The 25,101-nt window shown below is 38.5% G+C and overlaps 1 protein-coding gene across 2 annotated transcripts in view; it reads left to right on the top strand.

The window, feature by feature from the left end:
• The window catches only part of AFF4 (ALF transcription elongation factor 4), a 96,459-nt gene extending 71,861 nt beyond the window's left edge, over positions 1–24,598 (top strand). For both annotated transcript variants that reach the window (XM_059417561.1, XM_059417560.1), the window contains 10 exons: positions 3,846–3,934; positions 4,528–4,768; positions 9,737–9,831; positions 10,457–10,520; positions 10,637–10,773; positions 11,035–11,106; positions 12,452–12,545; positions 13,494–13,537; positions 14,776–14,996; positions 18,788–24,598. In XM_059417561.1, the coding sequence (XP_059273544.1) occupies positions 3,846–3,934; positions 4,528–4,768; positions 9,737–9,831; positions 10,457–10,520; positions 10,637–10,773; positions 11,035–11,106; positions 12,452–12,545; positions 13,494–13,537; positions 14,776–14,996; positions 18,788–18,915 (1,185 nt within the window). In that variant the 3' untranslated portion in view covers positions 18,916–24,598. The remainder of the gene's footprint in view (positions 1–3,845; positions 3,935–4,527; positions 4,769–9,736; positions 9,832–10,456; positions 10,521–10,636; positions 10,774–11,034; positions 11,107–12,451; positions 12,546–13,493; positions 13,538–14,775; positions 14,997–18,787) is intronic.
• The last annotated feature ends 503 nt before the right edge of the window (positions 24,599–25,101 follow it).

Here is a 25,101-nt window from a genome sequence, read left to right as displayed (position 1 = left end):
TTGTTTTTAAACATCAGAATCTGAAATGCAGTGGAAATCTCAGTAAGCCAGAAAATACCTGGTTGAGTCATAGCTAGGAGAGAAAATAGAGGTTGAGCCTGAGACCCTGGGAAGGCTCCAGACCGAACCGTCTCTTGAGGACCAGTGAGCCTCTCTCTGCCTGTCTCCTTTAGTTTCTCATCCAGTAAGAAATGAGCCAGTGATTCTGTTTAGCATATGTGCTGGCCAGGGTGGAGGTGAGAGTAAAGCAGGGATTGCAAACTGGCCTTCACAATGTTCTTAATGTTTTTTTGATTTTAAATGTCTTTAGTTGGGATATATATTTTTCAGGTTGTGACAACCTTTAACATTCCCTTCTCTTTCATGCCCAGACCAAGTCACACCTTTTAAACTGCTAATTCCAGCTTCCAGATTGATTCACCAATTTGGACACATCTTTAGGAACTTACCAGTTCTCTGTACAGATCTGTGCTCCAGCTTATTTCCCTTTTCGAACACCCATGTCTACAAGTTCACGACTAAATACATTCGCTCGCACATGGCCAGCTCTTGTCCTAGATTTATCTGGGGTAATTTGGATTTAGAAGTGAAGCTTGGTATATGTTGAAGGTCAGCCTTTTTAGATCCAGGAGATGTGAAAACCCACAGATGTCTATGACTGGAAGATAAGGGACATGTAATGAAAAGAGCTGAACAACTTTCATGTATAGACAGGGATTCTTTGGGAAAAAGAGTTTGATCTTTCAGCTCTAGTGAGAAATTTTTAGAGGAAAGTAAATTTTAATGATTTATAAGAAGAATAGTATGATTTCTCCTGATACGTATGTGTGAATATGATCATATAATACCAAAGAGGTGAGCAGGTGGACAGATAGGTACCAGAATAGTTGTACCAGGTAGACTCAGAGCAAAACCCCAGTCCCAGCTGACCTTGAGAGTCTCACATGAGAGGATAGAAATAATAAAGCATTTTCTTAAAATGAAGTGAGCTGGAGGTCTTTCCTCATTTTCTTAAGACCACAGTACATTGTACAGATGATGAAGTATATTTGAACAAACTAGAATAATACCCTTTTTTCTTAGACTCTTCAAAAATTGAAGATATTTAAAAGTTTGGATTTATAGAAAACTGAAGCTTACTACTTTGGGTGATATCCCTAATGAGTTTCCATTATTGTAGTATAGGGAAGCTTTTTCGGCTGGTAAGTTTAGGCTGCTGGCCCCTCTAGAGCTACAACCTCAAGTTGCTGGACATTGTTGCAGGATTTAATTCATAGACTTATATGAAGTAAGAGCTTATAAACAATGGACTATGCTCCTTAGAAAACTAAGGAGCTTAATGGAATTGAGAATTGGTCCTCTGGTGCTTGAAAAATATTACATATTCTTTATAAGATTTTATAAAATATAAATAAAGTCTTAAAAAAAGATTTTATAAAATATAGAAATACAATATAGAGGGACGCCTGGGTGGCTCAGTTGGTTGAGCAGCTGCCTTCGGTTCAGGTCATGATCCCAGCGTCCTGGGATCGAGTCCCACATCGGGCTCCTTGCTCGGCGGAGAGCCTGCTTCTCTCTCTGCCTCTGCATGCCATTCTGTCTGCCTGTGCTCGCTCTCTCCCCCTCTCTCTCTCTGATAAATAAATAAAATCTTTAAAAAAAAAAAAAAAAGAAAAAGAAATGGAAAGATCTCCTTTAAAAAAAAAAAAAGAAGAAATACAATATAGAATGCCCTTTTAATTCTTTTGTTTAAAATTCTATAGTATATAACTTAAAATGGAAAACCCCCTTCTAAAAGAATTGCTCATACTCTTTCCCTTCCCCATATCTCATTGGCATGTTTTATTCCTCCCATCCTTTTTATGTCAACACGTGTAAGTTGGATTTTTTTTTTTTTTAAGATTTTATTTATTTATTTGACAGAGATCACAAGTAGGCAGCGAGGCAGACAGAGAGAGGGGAGGAGGAAGCTGAGCAGAGAACCCAATGCGGGGCTCTATCCCAGGACCCTGGGGTCGTGACCTGAGCTGAAGGCAGAGGCTTTAACCCACCGAGGTGCCCCTGGATTTTGATTTTATAAAATCAGGATCAAGTCTAGAAACTTGGTAATGATTTTTGAGATTTATGGGCTTTGGTAAAATTAAGTGTCAGGGACAGTTCTTGAAGATAAAGCAGATGGTACTGAGAGGGGAATTTCAGCCAACGGTAATGAAGGATGTAGATTCTTTTGTATCATGTTTTTATGTGTCCACTTTTAATTGTTGGTGTAGAGAACAGATTCTTTTGTTATGGCAGAATGTTTTGGATTCGTGAGGTCTGATACTTAAAGCAATAGGAAAACTTAGACTCAGTCAGGAAGGTAGCTTTGGCAGTTATACATGGTCTCACAGCTTTTGTTTCAGCAAAAAGAATTTTTCACAATCGTTAGGCCTGGCTATAATAAAAAATAATGGACAGTAACAAGTATTGGCGAAGATGTGGAGGAGTTAGAATTTTCATACAGTGCTGTGAGAATATAAAATGATAGGTAACCGCTTTGGAAGTTTTGGCAGTCTTTAAAAAGTTAAACACAGGGATGCCTGGGTGGCTCAGTTGTTTGAGCGGCTACCTTTGGCTTGGGTCATGATCCCAGCGTCCTGGGATGGAGTCCCACATCTGGCTCCTTGCTCAGCAGGGAGCCTGCTTCTCTCTCTGTCTCTGCCTGCCACTCTGTCTGCCTGTGCTCGCTTACTCTCTCTCTCTGACAAATAAATAAATAAAATAGAAAAAAGAAAAAAAGTTAAACACAATGTTACTTTATGACCCAGCAATTCCACTCCATTCCACTTAGGTACATACCAGAGAAGTGAAAATAATGTCTGCACAGAGACTTACACTTGTATGTTCACAGCAGTATTACTTATATTAGCCAAAAGTGGAGACAGCCCATATGGTCATTAACTGATAAATGGATAAAAAAGTGTGATATAGGGGCGCCTGGGTGGCTCAGTGGGTTAAAGCCTCTGCCTTCAGCTCAGGTCATGATCCCAGGGTCCTGGGATCGAGCCCCATATCGGGCTCTCTGCTCAGCAGGGAGCCTGCTTCCTCCTCTCTCTCTCTGCCTGCCTCTCTGCTTACTTGTGATCTCTTTCCATCAAATGAATAAATTTTAAAAAAATTTTTTTTTAAAAGAAGTGTGATACATGCATAAAATGGAATATATACAGGTATAACCACAAATGAAATCCTGATACATGCTACAGTGAACCTGAAAAATATTCTACTAAGTGAAAGGAACCAGACACAAAAGGCCACAAATGTGATTCCATTTATATTAACTGTCTAGAATAGACAGTACCATAAAGACAAATATATAGGTTAGTGATTACTAGAGTCTGGGGTCAAGGGAATGGGGGGAATGCCTGCTGAAGGGCACAGGTTGTCTATTAGATGACGAGAATGTTCTAGAATTGTTTGCAGTAATGGCTGTACACCTCTGTGAATATACTAAAAGTCATTGAATTGTGAACTTTTAAAGAGTGGATTTTATGGTATATGAATTATATCTTAATTATAATTCACACACACACACACACCCCAAATTATTAGGATGAATAGATGTCACCTAAAAGACTGTAGGAAATGTGTTTCAGTGTTTGGGCTCTGTTTATCTAAAATAGGAGACTTCTTCTCAGCCTTGAAATTCAGTTTACTGAGCCTTATTTAAATGAATTCTTTCATTTCATATTTATCTTCTTTCTGGAACTTATCAGGGATAAATTATTTGAAGGTGACTCCTGCTGGAAACTGAAATTAGACGAATAAAAATCAAATATAGTAGTTGCTTTTCTCTTTTTTTCATCTAGAATGAAGATGATACCCGAGCCAATGACAGCAAGAAACCCAAAACAGAGGACAAGAATTCGGCAGGGCACAAGCCATCCAGCAACAGAGAGTATGTCCCCAAAACATGTCACGTGTGTTAATATGTGTATGTCATTTGCCATTGGGTACTTTGTAATGTGCTCTGTATGTCATGTCCATGTAAATGTTGTACATATACCAACCAGTAGTAGAGGAGGAAGCTGTTAGCTAATTGCAATGGAAAGTTTTTAAGATTCAGTCTCTTCTTCCTTTCTTCTTTCTGTAGTGGAGTAAGGTTGAGTACATGATAAGAATTAAAGTTTTACCACTTTCTGGCTAGATGATAAGCTTATCTGGATCTGTCAAGAGACCAGTTTCTAACTTAGGAACTTCGTATCTTCATCATTCATCTTCTCATTTATGTAACTAATATTTATTGAATACTTGTGTGACAGGCCAATATTTAGGTACTGGGTATACATACAGCCAGGGGGTGGAAAACAGGTAAGATGCCTGTCCTCATGAAATGTACACTCTTACTTTGTTTTGTAGAAATCATATGTCCTAATACTTAAATAGGGAGAAATAAATTTGTCTTGAAAGCAGGCAGAGAGAAATAGAAAAAAATCCATCACCCCCATATGATGTTATTAGAGAAATGAAGGCTTTTGTTTGATTTGGCAGGTCATCTAAACAAAGTTCTGCAAAAGAAAAGGATTTGTTGCCGTCTCCCACGGGGCCTGTTCCCTCAAAAGATCCAAAAACAGAGCATGGCTCTCGGAAGAGGACTATTAGTCAGTCATCTTCTTTAAAGTCAAGTAATAATAGCAACAAGGAGAATAGTGGCAGCAGCAAAAACAGTTCCTCCACATCAAAGCAGAAGAAGACTGAAGGGAAGACTTCCAGTAGCTCGAAGGAGGTCAAGGTAAGGCATTGGGAGTGTGAGCCTTTTGAAAAGCAATCTCATTGCCTTAGGAATTCTCTGAGGTGGCATTGTGCTTTGATGATCTTGTAAAGCTCTCATTAAATTTATAGGCCTGTGCATTTTTACTCTCAAAATGTCATAATCTTGATAACTAACGTATGCAATTGACCTGAGACTGTGAAAGCAGTACTTCACCTGGCCAGGTGCGTATTAAGACAGAAACCCATAATTGGAAAAGTTGATTTTGGAAGAAAGTAGTCGATTATGATCTAATTATAAATTGCTCCAGCTCTGAGGCACCTGGGTGGCTCAGTGGGTTAAGCCTCTGCCTTCGGCTGGAGTCATGATCCCGGGGTCCTGAGAACGAGCCCCATATTGGGCTCTCTGCTTGGCAGGGAGCCTGCTTCTCCTCTCTCTGCCTGCTGCTCTACTTGTGATCTCTCTCTGTCTCTCTCTCTCTCTCTCTCTCTCTCTGTCAAATAAATAAATAAAATTAAAAATCTTTTAAAAAAATAAATAAATTTCTCCAGTTCTTATGGTTGAGTTGTCTGTGATTTGAAGTTGGCTTTGGATTTTTTAGAATTAGATTTTACAAGCAAGTGTATTACATCAAGTGATAAAGCAGCCAATCTGGCTTTGATTCATGGAGAAAATTCTTCAGCTGAGCTAGTACTGGAACTGTTCCTGGAGCATAATCTTAATATAGGGGACTGTTCTTCATGTTTTATGGGTGGAGAAGTGGGTCATAGAAGTTCTTTCAAGGCTGTACTTTATTAGACTTTCACCCTCACTTTATCTACCAGGTTATTTACATTATTTTCTAAACTGATCAGGAGCAAACTCTGACAAAATTAAGAAAACATCTAGATTTTTAAGGATAAAATTCACTGGGTTGTTATTTGTGACTTGAGTAAGCAAAGGTTTAAGAGTTGAAAAAATTGACCATTAAAGATAGTTACTCGTGCTTATTAAATGTGGCAGTTTAATGAAGTCTTTAAAATTGATGTGATTTTAACTGTGAACAGTGGCTCAAATTGAGATATACAGATGGCTTTTTCTCCACATGGACACTCTTATGTAGTAGTTTAGAGGGTTAGTCCTAGTGTCCTTAAGGAACCTGAGTATCCTCTTGGCCTCCTTCACCGTCCCAGTTCTGTGTCTACCTGCTAACTGGCTCTTTCTCCATTTTCCATATTTCACCTATGGGATTTGAGGCCTGAATGCTTATTTCTTAAAATTTCATAGCATTCTCTGTCTTTTTTAAAGATTGATTTATTTGTGGGCATCTGGGTGACTTAGATGGTTAAGCACCTGCCTTCAGCTTAGGTCATGATCCCAGGGTTCTGGGATTAAGCCCCTTAGCAGGCTCCCTGCTCAGCTGGGGCGGGGGGTGGGGGGAGGCTGCTTCTCCCTCTGCCTCTCCCTGCCTGCCAGTCCCCAGACTTGCATGCTCTCTCTCTCTGTCAAATAAATAAGTAAAATCTTTAAAAAATATATATTTATTTGAGACAGAGGGAGTGTGTACCCGAGTTGGGCCAGGGGAGAATTTCAGGCAAACTCCCTCTTGAGCACAGAGCCCAATGTGGGGCTGAATCCCACGACCCCAGGATCATGACCTGAGCTAAAATCAAGAGTCAGAGGCCTAACTGAGCCACCCATGTGTAATCCCCTTCTCTCTTTAAATATATTCTTTAAGTGAGCTCACATGTTCGTTGGTTTTTTTGCTCTCATAGGTAAAACTGTGTCTCCTCTTTATTGGTTTGTCAGGTCCTTGAAAGCAGGGATTTGTATCTTGTTTTGTGTTTTCTCCATTGCTGCTTAGCTTACTGGGTAATCAGGAAATATTTGTTGGATCAAATGTAGATATTTGGTACTCTGTTGTTATTGAGAGAATAAAATATAAGCCCTGACCACTTTGATTTCGAGATCTTAGGGCTTTTAACAATTACTAAAATCACTAATGTTAGTCTTGACAATTTCCAGTTTAGGCGATTATAAATGGGTTTATTAAAGAGAATCTGTAATTTAGTTGGAAGATACGCTTTTTCTTATTTTAGCAAAAGGAAAATTGCATATAATGGAAAACCAAAATTACATATAATTTTTATTTTGTTTTTTTCTGCATATTTGCTCATATTACCATATATCTGAAATATGGTTCCATAAAGTTGTTCGTTACAGTCTCTTACTATGCTTTTGGTATCTCTACTTAGGTTCCCCTTTTGTCTCTTACAGGCTCTTACTATGCTTTGGTATCTCTACTTAGGTTTCCCTTTTGTTCTTAACATTAGTTCTCTGTGCCATTTCCCTTTTTCCTTGATCAGTCTCATCAGAGGCTTATTAGTTTTCCTTGTCTTTTCAGAAAATAGCCTCTTTTACCTATTGATTCTTTGTAGTTTATTTTTGTTTTCTATTTCAGTAACTTATAATCTTTATGATTTCCTTTTTTTTTAAAGATTTTATTTTTATTTATTTAACAGAGATCACAAGTAGGCAGAGGCAGGCAGAGAAGCAGGCGGGGGGTGGGGGGGAGCAGGCTCCTTGCTGAGCAGAGAGCCCGATGTGGGACTCGATCCCAGGACCCTGGGATCATGACCTGAGCCGAAGGCAGAGGCTTTAACCCACTGAGCCACTCAGGCACCCCTATGATTTCCTTTCTTATTCTTTCTTTTTGCTTTGCTATTCTGTTTACTGACTTTTACAAATGGATACTTAGCTCATTAATCTTTAAATTAGTTTTAAGCCTTTTTTTCTTTCTCTAATATAAGCAGTTAGGCTGTATTCCTCTAAATACTACTTACATGCATCCTAGAAGATTTGGTGTGTTTTAATAACTCCGTTTAAAATCTTTTCTAATTTCCAGGATGATTTTATCTTTGACCCATGGGTTATTAAAAGCATGTTAGTCAAAAAAAAAAAAGTTAGTCAATTTCCAAACATACTGAGATTTGCTAGTAGTCTTCTGATTCATGTTGCTACCTTAATTGCATTGGGGCTTGAAAGTAATCTTCATAGTAACAGTCTTTTGAAATTTGTTAATAAGATTTGTTTTATGAGAGTATGGTATATGGTATATGTAGATTTTTGTAATGTTTTGTTAGCAAAGCATGTGTATTCTGCATATATTGCAGACACGGAATCTATGTAATTCAGTTAGATTAATCATCTTTTCAAACCTTCTTTATGCTGCTGTTTTTTTTTTTTTTTTAAGATTTTATTTATTTATTTGACAGAGAGAAATCACAAGTAGGCAGAGAAGCAGGCAGAGAGAGAGAGGGAAGCAGGCTCCCTGCTGAGCAGAGAGCCCAATGCGGGACTCGATCCCAGGACCCTGAGATCATGACCTGAGCCAAAGGCAGCGGCTCAACCCACTGAGCCACCCAGGCACCCCTATGCTGCTGTTTTTGATGACTTTGTCCTTTTGTTCATTTTTCTACAAACATACAAGATTTGTCTTTTTTCCCCCTCTTACTTCTGCCAGTTCTTTTTAACTGAGATATAGTTGATACATAACACATTAGTTTCAGGTGCACACTGTGATCCAATATATGATATATTGTGAAATGCCCAGTACGGTAATTTTAGTTAACCTCGTTAACCACACAGTGATTTTACAAATCCCATGCATATAATTTTTATATAAGAAAAGTATGTTAAAATACATAGACAATTTCTTTTTTTTTTTTTTTTAAAGATTTTATTTATTTATTTGACAGACAGAGATCACAAGTAGGCAGAGAGGCAGTCAGAGAGAGAGGAAGGGAAGCAGGCCCCCTGCTGAGCAGAGAGCCCGATGTGGGACTCGATCCCAGGACCCTGAGATCATGACCTGAGCCGAAGGCAGCGGCTTAACCCACTGAGCCACCCAGGCGCCCCATAGACAATTTCTGAACGTAATTTTAGTAATTTCAGTTTTCCTTCAGCATAATTACGCAATTGTGGAAGTACTTAGAAAACATAGAGGGAAAACTGGCCTAGTAATGTTACATTCCATCATAATATGCAGGAAGCCATTTCAGAAACATGGGAACTTTACTATAGAGAGCTTAGTATTTTCTCATATCCCAAGGCTTTTATTTTCATTCCTTGAGGTAAGCTGTATTGGGTAGAACTGAAAAGCTGTTATCGTTTAAGAAAAGAAATGGTTTATGGTTCCTTTTCAGTAGATTTTTTAGCATAAGCAGTACAATTATATATTGATTGGGTTTTTTAATGTTGAAACATGCATCATAGGATATATTCTGCTTACTTTGTGTTTTGTTGTGGAAAGTGTATGTAGGGAAGCAGTTGAAAAGACAGACTCTCAGTCCCTACATAAAGGGCTATGTTGATAGGAGGTGCAATAAAGTTTAGGAAAGAAAGTGTCTAACCTTTTAAAATGTGACAGATCTGGATTTAAAGTCCAAATTCTAGGAATGCCACTTAAAAGCTGTTTGAATTTGGGTGAGTTACCCTCCTTGACATTGCTTTTTACTTTGTCCGCAAAGCAGTATACCTTCCAATAAGATTGTGGAAAGATTAATGACTGTGCTAAGTACCTAGTTAACTTAGTGCCTGATAAGTAGTAAGCACATAGTAAGTGTTAGATCTTATTATTGCTGTTTTCATTGACCAGTAATTATCAGTAAATTTTGTCTTAAGCAGTTCTCCTGTTCTCAAAGTAGGTTGTATCTTCCTTAGGTTTTACCTGGTGTCTAGTTCATTGCTTGGTACACAGTAGACCTCTGCTATTAGAGTGAATATTTTTAGTTATATAAAATGGACCTATTCTGTAAAAAGGGGTTTTATATTCTGAAGTTTAAAAATTTTGTAACAAGGAAATTAATTATTAAAGGCAGTGGAATTTTGTTCCCTTTCTACTAGTGGCTCAAAAAATACTTTCAGTTTAATTTTAATCACCTTAGAATTTTCAACATGCATACTTTTCCAACATTATGTATTTTCAACATTATATATTTTTTTGGTCAGGAAAAGGCTCCAAATAGCTCTTCTAACTGTCCTTCATCTACACCAACTCCTGATGCTTCTAAGCCTCGGAGAACAAAGCTTGCCTTTGATGACAGGTGAGAGAAATGTTTTTTTTATGCATTGGAGAAATCATTCCAGTCAGCATATAAGAAACTGGTAAAAATTCCTGTCAGTGACCAGAAGAATTCATACTTGTGGTGTGCTCCATAGAACATTCAGATTTTAATTTGAAAGGCACTCTACTAGTCCAGGTAGAATTCCTTTTTAACTGAGCTCTATGACTCCTAGGGGATGCAAGTAAGGTGCCTTCAAGTAGAACCTGACTGCTGCTGGTACCCTGTTTAACGTGGAGGCTTTCTTAAATAAGTAGAGGAGTGTTGAGGTTTTTCATCCATTTTGTTAAAAGGTTATTTCTCTTACCCACACATTCCTTTTATTCCAAATCTTTCAAACAACTTGGGAAAATTAGCATTTAATAAATACTAAGGAGCTTGATCTCTATTTTCCTAAGTAGAAAGTTTGTCATGAGTTGGCCAACACAAATTATGCTCTTAACCCAATAAAAACATTTGTCAGAAAACCTGGAACTGAATGTTTAGTAATGGATCATTTTCTTTACTTGAAGACATGAAAACTGAGGGATGCTAGAGAGGAAAATGGACAAGTAATATCTTACGAAAACATTTACTGTTTTATTTACTATAAAAATTTACATTGCAGAAATTATTCAGCAGACCATTATTTACAAGAAGCAAAAAAGCTAAAGCACAATGCTGATGCATTGGTATGTAAACATTCTGACATTTATTTATTTAATCAAATTAACTTAAATTTTCATTTATTGTTTGTTCTCATAGTATATCAGTATATCTCTCATTACCCTTATTCTCCTTTCTTCAGTCTGATAGGTTTGAGAAAGCTGTATACTATCTTGATGCTGTTGTATCTTTCATTGAATGTGGGAATGCATTAGAGAAAAATGCTCAGGAATCCAAATCCCCATTCCCTATGTATTCAGAGACAGTGGAGCTCATCAAGTAAGTGGGAAAACTTGGCTGCTATATCATTGGCACTATTACTTCTTTGGCTCATCTAGGAAGGGGCTGATACAGCTGTATACAGTAAAGCTGTGAAGGATCTTAATCCTTTATTGTCCTGGGATAAGGAGAATTAGATATTTCAATGGGTATTTATGCCTTTGTTTAGGTTGGGTTCTAATGTTCTGAGGACTAAGGAAGTCCTAAGATCAAGGTGAAGTACTATGTTTTGTGTAATTTGTTTGTTGCTTTAACTCACAGATACACTATGAAGCTAAAGAATTACTTAGCCCCTGATGCTACAGCTGCAGATAAAAGGCTCACGGTACTTTGGTAAGTGTTGTGTTCCAGCCTCTGCTAGATGACAGGCTGTTCCCTAAGAAATTGTGCTGTTTATGCCCTTCTGAATGTTATCCTTGATTTGGTCTTTAAAGTAGAAAATAAGTCAAAATTCGTACTGACTTAGTTGGTTTTGGTTGTTGTCAGTCTCTGATCCATTGTACTCATGGCAAAAGCCTTGTTAGGGTAGGACTGATGGTGGAACTCCGCATGTCTCACATGGTCCCTTTTTCAGGCTCTTCTTTCAGTATCCTCTCTCCTTATTCACATATCCTCTGCCTTTCCGTAGGGAGCAAATGTTTAGCTTATTAAGAATAACGAATGTGGCTTGTTGGCTTAGTCCCAGGGCGATATTATCAGATCGTTTTTTCAGAGTATTTACTTTACCTGGCACTGGCTTTAACAGCTAGGAATGTAGTTGTGGATAAACTGACAGGGTCTTTTTTTGTCATGGAGTCTAGTATCTAGTGTGAGGAGACACAAATTAATCAAATTGTCACACAAGTATATGCATTCAGCACTTTGAAAGAAAAGTATAACTATAATAGAGTATAGAGACACCTGGTCTTCAAATAGAGGGGATATATGCAAGGGCTGGATGGTGGAAAGAAACTGGCAACTATCAAGGAACTAAAGGAACTACACATAAAGACCAAGGAGAAATGAAAGTGACTGGAGAGGTGGGCAGTGGTGAATGTGCAAAGTGTTTGCAAGCCATTGTAAGGTTCCCATATGTTGCCTCAGATGCATAGTTGAGTTCCCTAATTTTTGTTGTTGAATTTCAGATATATATAATTTGATCTAGAGATTCTGCCCCTCAGTGATTTCTTTCTTTTTTTTTTTTTTTTTAAAGATTTTATTTATTTATTTGACACACAGAGAGAGAGAGAGAGAGAGAGATCACAAGTAGGCAGAGAGGAAGGGAAGCAGGCTCCCTGCTGAGCAGAGAGCACCATGTGGGGCTCGATCCCAGGACCCTGAGATCATGACCTGAGCCGAAGGCAGAGGCTTTAACCCACTGAGCCACCCAGGCGCCCCTCCTTAGTGATTTCTTTGAACGCATATGTTATAATGACATGTTGATGTCTTGTGGGTGAGGTTTTGATTTTTGATGGTCAACAAATAGGAGACTAGTCCTAAGGCTCTTCCCCTCCTTTTGGTATGTACCATAATCAGAACACGGCTTCCAGTTTTGCCTGAGAATTAGTGTCATTGACCTTATGCCGTGGTCTGTTCACATGAGACACTCCTCTGTTCTTGGACAATACAGAAGTTGTCTATGCATATGTGGTCAGAGTCCACTGTGCTGGTAAATAAGTTACCCTTTTCCATTGGCTAGCCTGCGATGCCAGTCTTTGCTGTACCTGAGGCTGTTCAAACTGAAGAAGGAAAATGCTCTGAAGTACTCAAAGACACTGACGGAGCACTTGAAGGTAAGTGTTGAAACAAGGAAGGTGCCTGTCCTAGGGGACAAGATTTGTTGGTGAACTTGTAAATAGGTTTGAAACTTCTTGGAAAGTTTTTAAATGTACATATATCTGATTGTAGAATCTTTGTAACCATACGCAGTAGCTCTTCCTAATATTTCTTTTTCTTTTTTTTAAGATTTTATTTATTTATTTGTCAGAGAGAGAGAGCATGCGAGCACAGGCAAACAGAGTGGCAGGCAGAGACAGAGAGAGAAGCAGGCTCCCTGCTGAGCAAGGAGCCAGATGTGGGACTCAATCCCAGGACGCTGGGATCATGACCTGAGCTGAAGGCAGCCACTCAACCAACTGAGCCACCCAGGCATCCCTCTTCCTAGTATTTCAATGGATGGAGCCTCTTTCTGTCATGAGACCTAGTTTCTAATTAGCAGATGGCCTTCTGTTTTCACTACCATGCTTCCTCAGACTGTTCAGTTAGTTTCCTAAAATGTCTATGTGTTTTCCTCACACCCCCACATCAGTCTTCTTAAAATCCTGCCCTGGTTCTGAGTTCAGACTCTTCAGTAGCTTACTGTTGCTTGCCAGGTCAGGTCTGAGCTTCTTACCCAGACCTCAAGTCGTTGAGGTCTCTTTCTCCTGTTCCTTACCTAAACCTCTGCTCCCAGGAAACTATGGGTCACATCCATCCACAGCCTTTGCACAAAGTATGACTCACCTCTTCTCTGTCTGTTACTCATTCTCTGTCTTCCAGAACCCCTAGCTCTCACCTAAATAAGGTCTTCCTGTTGCACATTTACACACACACACACATTTTCTTGCTCTCATGCTTATATTTTGGGTTCTTAAATTTGTAAAGCATCTTAAGGAGTAATTCTGGCTCAGTGTGCTCTTGAATATATTTAATACTTCAGAAGTAGTATTTTTTTAATTATGTACATCTTATTTTTTCCACAGAATTCTTATAATAATTCTCAAGCACCATCACCTGGCTTGGGAAGGTAGGTAAATTTTAGTCTATAAAATATTTTTTGTGACAAAATGATTTATTTTTATGTAAAAGCAGGATGGGTAGGGCCCAGTTTCTAGAAATGAAAAGATGACAATTAAAAAAAATTAAAACCATCTCTAATAAAGTATTTTTTAAAGTCTTCATTTTTCCTCTTTATTTCTTACTAAGTTGAAAATAACAATGAGCACAGGAGTAGGCAGGGGACATTTCACCTGTAGAAAACTGAGTTTTTTGACAGCACCTCAGTCCTTCTCAGAGTTTAATTTATTCAACTAGGGGTTTTTATCATTGAGTTTATCTTTATTTTACTCAGGTCTTGATACTGACAGAAATTAGTAACAGTGGCATGATTGTGGTTTCTCCTCCATCCCAGATCATCCCCCAAAAGGAGGACAATTACCATGACAGCTTTTGTTTTGTAATTTTTTTCTGTTCAGTTATTTTTATGTTAAATGACTTTGTCTTTGCTCTTGTGTATTTTCTGAACCAAATTTATAGTGCTGAAAGAGAAGATAAAAAAAATATTCACAACAAATCGCTTTTGTTCCCCCAACTTTTGTTTCATTTTCTTTTTTTTATGGTCTTGGGCACTTCCACAAATTTTAGTACTGCTGAAATGAACTTCCCTGATTGCAACATGTGTTTCCTAAGAAATATTTAATGGACAGGACGACTGAGATAAGTGCAGGTGAATGAAAAAGCTGAACCTCTTTGTCAGCTTTGAATAACTTGGTTAAACTAGGAAAGTACCAGAAATAATGGAGTTCAAAATAAGACATCCCTATCTACTACCACAGTTTTCTTGTGTTAAAATGCAAATTCCTCCCAACTTTCTACAAAACAACTTGAAAAGTACCCAGTTACTTGCCAGAATAGATGGAAAGTGTGTCCATCTGAGAGTGAGGTGAACTGCTGCTCTCAAGGTGTGTGACTTCCTCAGTTCTTTGCTGTCTTTTGTTCTGTTGCCATTCATTGAAACAGAGGGTCCAGATACAATGATTCACCATGGGCTTTAGTGAGCTAAATACTTAGAAGAGATTGTACTTCTGTGCGGGCTTTTCTAGTTTAAAAAGTCTTTATATTTTAATTTTTAAAGACTTTTTTAAACTAGAAGAGCCCGCACAGAAGTACAGTCTCTTCTAAGTATTTATGAAGAGCCAGTAGAACATGGGTTTTGTCATGTTCACCACATTCGCATGAATAAGTTTCCTGTTTCTCTCTGTGTAGCAAAGCTGTTGGGATGCCTTCCCCTGTTTCTCCAAAGCTGTCGCCCGGCAATTCCGGAAATTACTCTTCTGGGGCCAGTAGTGCTACAGCAAGTGGTTCTTCAGTGACCATTCCACAGAGGATCCACCAGATGGCAGCCAGCTATGTTCAAGTTACGTCCAACTTCCTCTATGCCACTGAAATTTGGGACCAAGCTGAGCAGCTTTCCAAAGAGCAAAAAGGTAGGAAGTTCTCTAGAGAAACTTTGAAGGATGAAATTGTTGGAAGAGCTTTTATGATCTAATTAAGTGTCTGATCTGCATTTAGTTTATTAGGTAGTCTAGAGTTGACAGTAAAGTATTTCCTAATCACCATTGCTTACCAGTCATACAGAATGTATGGAGTTTGGTCAGAAATGCCTCTTACTGTACCAGTGATGCACACAAAACTAAAAACAGCTTTTGCTCTAGGACATATATGCCTTTGTTCTCGGCACATTAAGTGCAGCTTCAATTATAAAAATAATAAAATACCTGTTCTGTTTTAGGGTGGTTAACAGCCCTTGGCTTAGGCATAAAATTACATGCAGACATCTTGTACATATGAGATTTTTTTTTTTTTTAAAGATTTTATTTATTTATTTGACAGAGAGAGAGATCACAAATAGGCAGAGAGACAGACAGAGAGAGAGATGAGGAGAAGCAGGCTCCCTGCTGAGCAGAGAGCCCCATGCGGGACTCGATCCCAGGCCCCTGGGATCATGACCTGAGCCGAAGGTAGAGGCTTAACCCACTGAGCCACCCAGGCACCCCATGAGATGTTTAATATATAAGAAATCACATTCAGGGGCACCTGGCTGGCTCAGTTGCAGGAGCATTTGACTCTTGGTCTTGGGGTCATGAGTTTGAGTCCCATGCTGGGTGTAGAGATTACTTAAAAAAAAAATCATGCTGGAATATTGGAAAACTTGTTTGATAAAGGAGACAACAAAATATATCAGTTTCTAGCATTCTTAAATATTAGGTTATATGACGCTTTTGTACCTTAAGTTTGTTATCTCCCAAAATAAGAATTGATAATTATAAAGTATTTAAAGGTCCCAGAGAAGAATCACTATATTGTACACTGAAATAAATGTAACAACATGTTACCTATACTGGATTTTATTTTATTTATTTTTTTAAAGAGCGTGCACGCATGTGAAGCGTCTTGGGGAGGCAGAAGGAGAAGGAAGGAGGCAGAAGGAGAAAGAGAATTCCAGGCAGGCTCTACACCCAGTGCGGAGCCCCAAGTAGGGCTTAAACTCATGACCTGGGCCAAAAATCAAAAGTCAGACACTTGACCGTCTGACTCACCAGGGCGCCCCAACTATACTAGATTTTATTTTATTATTATTTTTAAGATTTTATTTATCTGTTAGAGAAAGGCAGTGAGAAAGGGAATATAGGCACAGAGAGTTGGGGGGTGGGGAGAAGCAGGCTTCCCTCTGAGCAGGAAGCCCGATGTGGGGCTCCATCCCTGGACCCTGGGATCATGACATGAGCCAAAGGCAGATGCTTAACTGACTGAGCCACCCAGGCGCCCCTATATTGGATTTTAAATTTAAAAATAAGTAAATAAAGGATCCTAGGCAAAAGTACTATATAAACACCATCTTATTTTCATAGTTGTTATTAGCGAATATATGTGTGTGTGGCAGCTGTTCAGATAGACCCTTTGTAGAGAAACACTGCACTGGTCAATCAAGTCTCCTTTTTTCATAGAGTGTATTTAAATATGTGTAATATAAACAGGTAATGAGATGAAGATGAAGATTCTTAACCCTAAGGAATGATAATGGTGGGAGAAACGTAGAAGAGGAACCTCAGCATCTAACATAAAATTGTGTCCCTGAAAACCTGATTCTTTCCTAAAATTTTAAATATTGTCACTATTGCTCAGGAAAGGTTACAAAAGCAGGAATTCTTACTAAATCACTCCTGCTTTACTTTCCATTTTTCTTCCCTATGCCTGTTTTCTAGCCTTGTTTTTTTTTTTTGTCCTTTCATTCTCTTTGTCCTTTCACTTTTACTTTTTGTGTGGTACTTTTCAAATGTTGACTAAAGGGAAGATAATGGCACAATGATCCCTGAGCATCTTTCATTCAACACATTTTCCTAATTTTGTTTCACCTCACCCTCTCTCTGAATCATACTTTTCTTGCCCTGCTGGAGTATTTAAAGCATTTCCCCTGAACATACTTAGGTGTATGCATCGTTGGGTGATACGGATTTTTCAAGGACATGATCGTCATGCCTTTTTTTTTTTTCTCTCTTTTTTAAGATTTTATTTATTTATTTGACAAAGATCACAAGTAGGCAGAGAGGCAGGCAGAGAGGGGGTGAGGAAGCAGACTCCCTGCTGAGCAGAGAGCCTGATGTGGGGCTCTATCCCAGGACTCTGGGATCATGACCTGAGCCAAAGGCAGAGGCTTTAACCCACTGAGCCACCCAGGCTCCCAATCGTCGTGCCTTTAACACAGCCACCAAAATTAACAGAAATTCCTTTCTGTCACCCAATACCTAGTCTGTCCTCCAATTTTCCTGTTATTGCAAATATGTCTTTTTTTTTCTTCTTTACTGTTTGTTTTTAACAGGGTCCAAACATTCCTTCAGCAGTGCCCAAAGTCTGTCTCCTTCTTCTAGGTTTTGGTGTTTGGGGGAATGGGGCACTGTGCCATTTTTGTTGAGGAGGAAATGAGTCCTATTATGGATTTGACTGATTGCTTCCTCTTGGTATCATTTAGCTTGCTACTCTGTCCCCCTTATTTCCTTCATACTGATAGTTATATTTTTGAGACTCAATTAGATTCAGGTTTTTAACATTTCGTAGGTGCTGCTCTAGATCTCCTATTATTGATATTATTGAGGCATTTAATTAATGGTGGTCTCTTGTTTAGTGATACTTGGATTTGGCCATTGACACAATCCAGGTGGTTTCAGCCTGACCCAGTTTGATGTAAGATTCCGTATTAAACTTTAACTTAGGTTATTACTTACATCCATTATTGCACTAGGAAATAGGAATTTTCAGGGCACCTGGGTGGCTCAGTCGATGAAGTGTTTGGGTCTCAATCTCAGCTCAGGTCATGATCTCAGGGTCATGAGTCCAGGTCCCACATTGGATCCTACTTTAAAAACAAACAAACAAACAAAAAAAGGAAACAGGAATGTTGTATTCTGTTACTGCACCTGAATTTATTATCTGGAATTCTATAAAGACGACCCTTTTCTCCTCCTCTTTGATTGCTTCTATTTGAGTAGGCCCAGGTGTTTATCATGAGAATGATCCCTTTTTCTCTGCATGTATAAAAACTCTCCTTTCTGAGTCCTACATCCCTCTCTTTTCTCCCAAAATTGCATCGGGATCAAATGTTAGGACACTGTCCTTCCTTCCTCCTTTCTGCACCCACGTCACATGCAGATCAGCCTTTATTTGGTCACACAGGAAGAATCCTTTCATTTCCATCCTTTGCATTTTTAAACATTACTGTCGAAAACATGGGATAATTTATCAGTGTTACATGGCATATGATTACAGCAAAAAGTTTGTCATAAATGTCTAATCTCACAGGAGCGCTTACGGAGAACCGTTCTAAGAACTTTTTGTATCACTTGCTTCTTACACAAAAGCAGTACATACAGACTGTTTCCAGTAATACTACAATGTAGTACATTGTCTCCATTTTAGTAATGTGTACTCCATATTAGCAATCGATAGTTTCCATCAGTGGAATTCTGCTTTTATGTATAACACTCAATTCCTAACTATACAGTCTGTTTGAAAAGTTTCATGACCCAGGCAAAATACTAGAACTTGAAAGGCAGACTGTGGGTTGGTTTGTTCTAAAACATGGGTGGTCATCATTGTAGTGCAGGAGGGAGTGTTTTTTTTTACTTCGTTTGACTACCATTTTAGAATCTAGCCTAAAACTTTTAAAGCAGCATTTCAAGAGACTGTGTACATCATTTAATGACTGTTTTTGGTTTTCTAGAATTCTTTGCTGAACTGGATAAAGCAATGGGCCCTCTCATCTTTAATGCGAGCATCATGACAGACCTCGTTCGATACACCCGCCAGGGACTGCACTGGCTTCGCCAGGATGCCAAGCTAATATCTTGAACTGAACACATTCTCGTTGCCTCTGATTTTCTCCACAACACTGTGTCACATCACAAAGGAAAACTGCCATAACATACCACCTAGTCGACACTAAGAATGAGGAATGGTTTTCTCCTCCCTGGTTCATGTGTTGTTGTTATTTATAACCCAAAGCCACGATGTCAGTTGACCCCTTTAATATTCCCAATATGAAAAGTTACTTAAATGTTTTTAAATCTGCAGCACATTGATAAGATGGTGTCAGTGATCTGTAATAAGCTTGAAATTCCAGTTGCAATTCATAACTAATCAATTGAAATTCTATTTATTTTATTTTTTTAAGTTCCCAGACTGGGGCTAGTATAAAACTTAGTTATTTCTGCCTATAAATTTACTTTGTTGAACATTAAGTGTAAATTTAAGGTAGGCATTTTTTATTTATATACTTAGGGAGCTTTGTTACCTAATGTCTTTTTGTGGTAGCTCTTCTAAGAGTAAGAGTTGGTTGATCTAAAATATGGACATGTTCTTTCCGTACCTACTACCTGATATTATTTTAAATCTTAACTACAGTTTTATTGCAGAATTTATGCTTAGTATTAAGGATATTCTACACATGAAAAATCATTTAAATATGAGAAGATGGCATTCTACAGATAGAAAATGAAATGCGTCTGAGTTGATATGCATTATGTCAAGAACTGTGAATGTGTTAATAACACTATAGCAATCACAAGGTGACTATAGGTTGCATTTAATGCATTACAAAAGAGGGCAGGCAAACTTTGTAGGAGAAGGATATCATGTCAAGGGTTTCATAAAAGGACAATCTTGAACTTCATGGATTGTATTAAAACCGTGTGTTCTTTTTTATTGCTAATAATTTGACAGTTAATTGAAAAAGAGTAAGTTACTATGGAACAAAGGATGACTCCCCCTCCTAAGGGTTGCCGCTTACGTCTCTTTCAGTGATGATGTTTGAAGGGTTGACTCTCTCTTCAGAATTCTTATTTGTAAACTGTTTTTTGCCACACTAGATCATGATGCTCTTATGGGAGCATGCAGTGACTGATGCAGGAGTGGGCTGGAGCTTTGCTGCGCGTGCTTTTGCTACACAATTTAAGGTATAATGCCCGAGCTAGAGATGACGTTCTCCTTTTAAACTTGTCTTGTACTGACTCCCTTTGTATTATGAAGGCCCTCACCTATGATTTATATTTCTGATGGGATGAGAAAATTGACACTAGAAAAGTTCCTAATTTGGTTCAGTGTTAGCTCTCTTGGGAAGGGAAGGGGAGGGGAGCAAGGGTAGCGCTTAAGCCAGCTCTGTAAAAGTTGTATATCAGAGTACCTTTCCCTGTAAGGTGCACATTGGAGTCAAAGGTGAGAAATGTGCCCTCTGTCATGCCCTTGTCATGTGCCCCTATCATGTCTGGTGTGCCTTAAATCTTACCTTTGAATGAAAACTCTATGGATTGTTTACAGATATTTTACACTAGGACCAGATCACCCAGTATGGTTGGTCTTTGGCAGTAGTAATGTTCAGTACTCTTTCTTTTTTAATCTTCCTTTAGGGTCACATAAAGATGAATTAGTTTAGAAAAGCTAATGCTTTGGTACATGACTTAGTCTAATTGGGTAATGGCTGCTCCAAAAAAATTGTTTGTCTTTCTCCCTATTCCAAAAATGAATTCATCCAATCAGAAAAGAAGATTGCCCTGCTGTTTATAGATGATTGCTAAGGTTTGAAGTGGGAAAGAAAGGATAGAATATCTCCCAAGCCAGTGGTGCAGTGAATCCTCTGTATATGAGTCATTTTTACATTTATTTCTGAAGCTAATGAACTTTCGTTGTCCTGTAGCTTCATATTTACAGAACTTTTTAACTGCCCTGTATCTCAGGTGATTTTTGCATGTCGTTAGGGATTAGAATCCAGAAATTATGCTGAAATTAATCTTTTTCTCTTGGAGACATTGCCTCTGAAATCTTGCTCTAACTTATTAGTATGTTTTAGGAACAGTTTTCCTTAAGAGGACAACTTCTCAGTGATTAGGGTAGTTATTCGATGAGAGACTGGACCCTGTTGATCAAGTAGCTGTATGTCCTGTCCTCTGATTGCTCTTACTCTGATTCCTTACTTTGCAGTGATGTCTTAGAAGTGGATAAGCTTTCAGCCACAGCAGCCAGCAGGGCACCTCTGAGTTCCAGTGTATTCTAATCTCTTGTGTGTCCTGAAAGGCAGCAGGAGTGTTTCTGGGGTCACACTGATAATTTTGTTAAAAACTAGTTTCCTGCATGTTTTATGGTGCTGTTCTAAGTTAATTCTCTCTCTGGAACTGTGTTAATTCTTTGGGAATGAATTTTTCAAGCTTTTCATTGTGGAGGGATTTTCCCACCAGGTGGTAACGGACAGTGGATCAGAATCCTGTCCTAAATAATTGAATTTTCAATGTCTTAGTCTATGGAAGCACCACTCCCTTTCCTCTGTGTCCATCTCCTCAAAAGTTTTCTGTGTCTTCATCTGCTCCAGTGCATACTTTGGACTCCCTTTGTAGGCCACCATTCCTCCTTCCTCAATAGGTGTCTTCGCTGTTCTCTGACCATTTAAAACTGAATTTGACAAGTGGCTAAAAACTTACTTCATCTGAGACTTGTACTTAATATATAGTTAATTATAGAAATAGCAGCTATTTAAAAAATCACTCTGTTGACTGCTTTTTAAGACCACACTTGTATGCCAGGAGGCAGCAGCCTGCGCCCCCGGACTCTTCACGGGCAGCCAGTGAACAGTGGATGAAGTCATGTGGTAATATTGCCCAGCCTGGGCTGGGCTGTGGGGAGCACTCCCCTCCAGGTGATCCACCCGCCACAGTCCAGCCTGGGTCCAGTCTTGCTGGGAGTGTTCAGCCTGTTTCTTGCCTCAGTGCCACCTTTTCCTGGGCAAGTAGCCAAGAACTAACTTTAAAAGCGATGAGTACTCCAGATAAATCTTTAGCTATAGTTGCTGAAGAGTGGAGAAGGTTGACCATCTCCTGATTTAATTCTACAGTGAAAAGGTGGTGTAGAGTAATGTGTGCATGTGCCCAACATGCCTGTGCTCTGGCTAGCTCTCCCACTGGCGGGTCCATAGGCATCTGGGCCGCACTTTGCATTCACTTGTGGCTTTATTAGATTCACTGTTGTTGTTGTTGTTGTTGTTGTTTTTAATTGTTGTTTGTTTCTTTTTATTAAAGAAAGGTTAATCAGCTAAATCAGACAAGCATCATTTTGTATTTAATGACAGAAACTTTGGGAACTTACTTCATTGAGAGAGCTTGCATTGTGAAGCAAGAGCCTACAGAAGGCACCTGTTCTAAATGAAAGTTCTGGTTCTGGAGGCTGGCAGCACCCTGGAGTTTCAGAGCAGCCAGTGGTCGCTCCAGTCAGTGATGCCTGATTGTGTAGAGGAGAGGTACACTGTGCACTCTTCTAGGTGTGAGGGTATGCAGCTTTGGATTTTAAAATTATGTACACATACACACTTTATATATATGTATGTATGTATGAAAACATGAAATTAGTTTGTCAACAATGTGTGTGTTTAGTATTTTAGCTTAGTGCAACTATTTCCATATTATTTATTAAATTGATCTAAGACACTTTCTTGTTGACACCTTGAATATTAATGTTCAGGGGTGCAATGTGTATTCCTTTTAGATTGTTAAAGCTTAATTACTATGATTTGTAGTAAATTAACTTTTAAAATATATTTGAGCCCTTCTGTAGTATAATAGGGCTCTTACAGGGTGGGAAGGATTTTAATTTTCCAGTTGCTAATTGAATAAAATGGCCTCATTATGTATTTTCAATTTTAGGAGTTTGCCTCTGGGTCCCAGGAACATCTAAGGGAATGACAGTTTTAGGCAGATTGTGATGATTTTTTTCTTTAAGTAAGTTGGGAAGCAAAGCATTTCACATCCATGTAGACTCCTATCACCCATATTTCCTAATTATGTGGAGCACAGATTTCATTTTGATTTTACATATTAATGTGTTGAGAGAGGCAGACATTTTTCCAGAAACAAATAACACTGCACTTCTAAGGTTGCTGTTCAGTAAAATAAAGAGAAAATTGTCAAATGATTTGGAATATGTAGAGGAAGAGGCCAAGTTGGTCATGTCTTTTGCATGCTTATCTTTCACATACTCCGTGATGGAGAAATTCAGTTTAGACTTACAGACCTTAGAATCAAGCTGGCAAGTGACCAGAAGTAAGTTACTACTGGTAGGTAAAGCACATGCTGATTCTCTTCATTTGAACCGCATGGTTAGTTAAAAAGTCACTTTCTCTAGAAAAGCAATGGAAAAATCTTTCCACCTCTTCTTTTTGATGGAATCTGGTCACAGAATAAGGCATTATAGTTAAGTCTAAACTGAGTCTTCTCGATGTTTAAGTATCCTGAAATAGCAGCCTAAAAGCAATCATTGTGTAATGAAGTTGACTTTAGGAATGTCAGCATTGACCTCTCTGTGCCACCATTGCTCAGCTAAGCATAAATTGCCATCCTTAAAAAAAGAAACAAAAAAGCTCTCTAAATGTGCACAGGGAAGAAAAGCTCCCACCCAGAAATTCTAGTAATCTGCAGTTTTGACCTGTTACCGCTTACACGTGGGGTTTCTTTTCAGCTTTTAACCACTGGAATTTTCTACCTGCTATGTTTTCCTCCCTGGAAAATATGTTTGGAAATGCTGCCTTTCACATCTCTGCCATGGTTATCCATACTGTTGAGTTTGTTGTTGCTGTTCAAGAAGTGTCCCCATTTTATAACTTTATGCACACACCTGGCAAATCATTGACATGAGCATTCAACAGTACTGGGGTTGGGGTGAAGCGAGATGGGGCTCGCCACCAGAGCTGGCCCAATTGGCAATGCCTGAAAAGGCACTACTTTGGAGGACCAGATGTGAGGTTGGTTAGCACGGTTATGAAAATTTCTATCTAGCCTCCGTTTTGAATGGTTTTACGAAATTTTGTATATGGAGGATGGAAATGCTTATATATTTATTGAATCCTTTTATCTTATTTGAAATTAAAATGATTTGGTGAATAATGGTTTGATATTTGGGGAGGGTTTTGGAGGGGAAGTAATGCCGCTGATAAATTAAAAGCCTTGTTGATTTTGCAGAAAGGTACTGTTAGTGTCTGGTAGGATGCCTTTGTTTTTTACATGATCCAAATCTTTGTTTTACATTTCTTTTATCCAAAATATTTAGGCATCTGACATTTTCAACCAAAATTTCAATTATATACTGTGATTTTTATTTGTTGCAATACATTAAAATTTCAGAGGTACTTTGGGGCTCAAAAGCTAGGATTTCTAAGTATGTGCATTTCACATAATAAAGCTGTTAATGGTGAGCAAAGTATTATATACTAACTAGATTTTTCCACATCTGTATAGTATATTATATGTATTTTGTGGTATTGAGATTATAGAAAGTTTAGAGTGTCAAACATGCGTTTAATGTGTATTTTTAAACAAATTTATGGCAATTAAAATATTTGGAGACAAGGGTATCACATTTCAATTTGTAAAGATCTTTTTAACTCTACTGTGTCATTAAGATGCTTTGTATAATGCCAAACCATAGCTGGAGAAACTAAGTTTAATAAATATCAAATAGATTTTCTGTATTAAAGTTTATAAACACTGTGCTCTTTAAACTTCTTCAACTCTTACTTTGCTTTTTCAATGTAATTTCTGTTTTGTATCTTAGTGTCCACTGCTACTCTGCCTGAAAAATCTGGACCCCCAGTCCAGCTCTCATTTCCTGATTACAGAAATTCTGAACTTGATGGCCATGCATCCTTTTGCATAGATCACAGTTTGCCCTGCTCCAGCAGAAATCCAAAAAAGTCTTTTCTGCTGTTCTTGGGGGCGTGGGTTTTTATTGTTTTATTAAACTAGATTCTTATTCCAGTTCTTCCTTCAGTTAAGTCCTAGACAAATGTGGGCACATCATCAGGTCACAAATGCCAGTCCATCTCTGGCAACTCACTGGAGAGTTCTGACACAGAGTGAAGAACTAGGATCAGGGCCAGGGCCATAGCATGTGAACTTGCCAAGGCTAAACACGTGGCTATTAGGAAACTCGTCTTTCAGCCTCTCATCATGTTCTTTGTTTCTTAAATGTTCACTTTAACTGTTCACTTTACAGACTGTTAAG

This window comes from Mustela nigripes, chromosome 12 (assembly GCF_022355385.1).
Source record: "Mustela nigripes isolate SB6536 chromosome 12, MUSNIG.SB6536, whole genome shotgun sequence".
In the NCBI taxonomy this organism is placed as follows: Eukaryota; Metazoa; Chordata; class Mammalia; order Carnivora; family Mustelidae; genus Mustela; species Mustela nigripes.
Note: the sequence above shows the minus strand (reverse complement) of the source record. Positions and strands in the feature narration are given on the sequence as shown.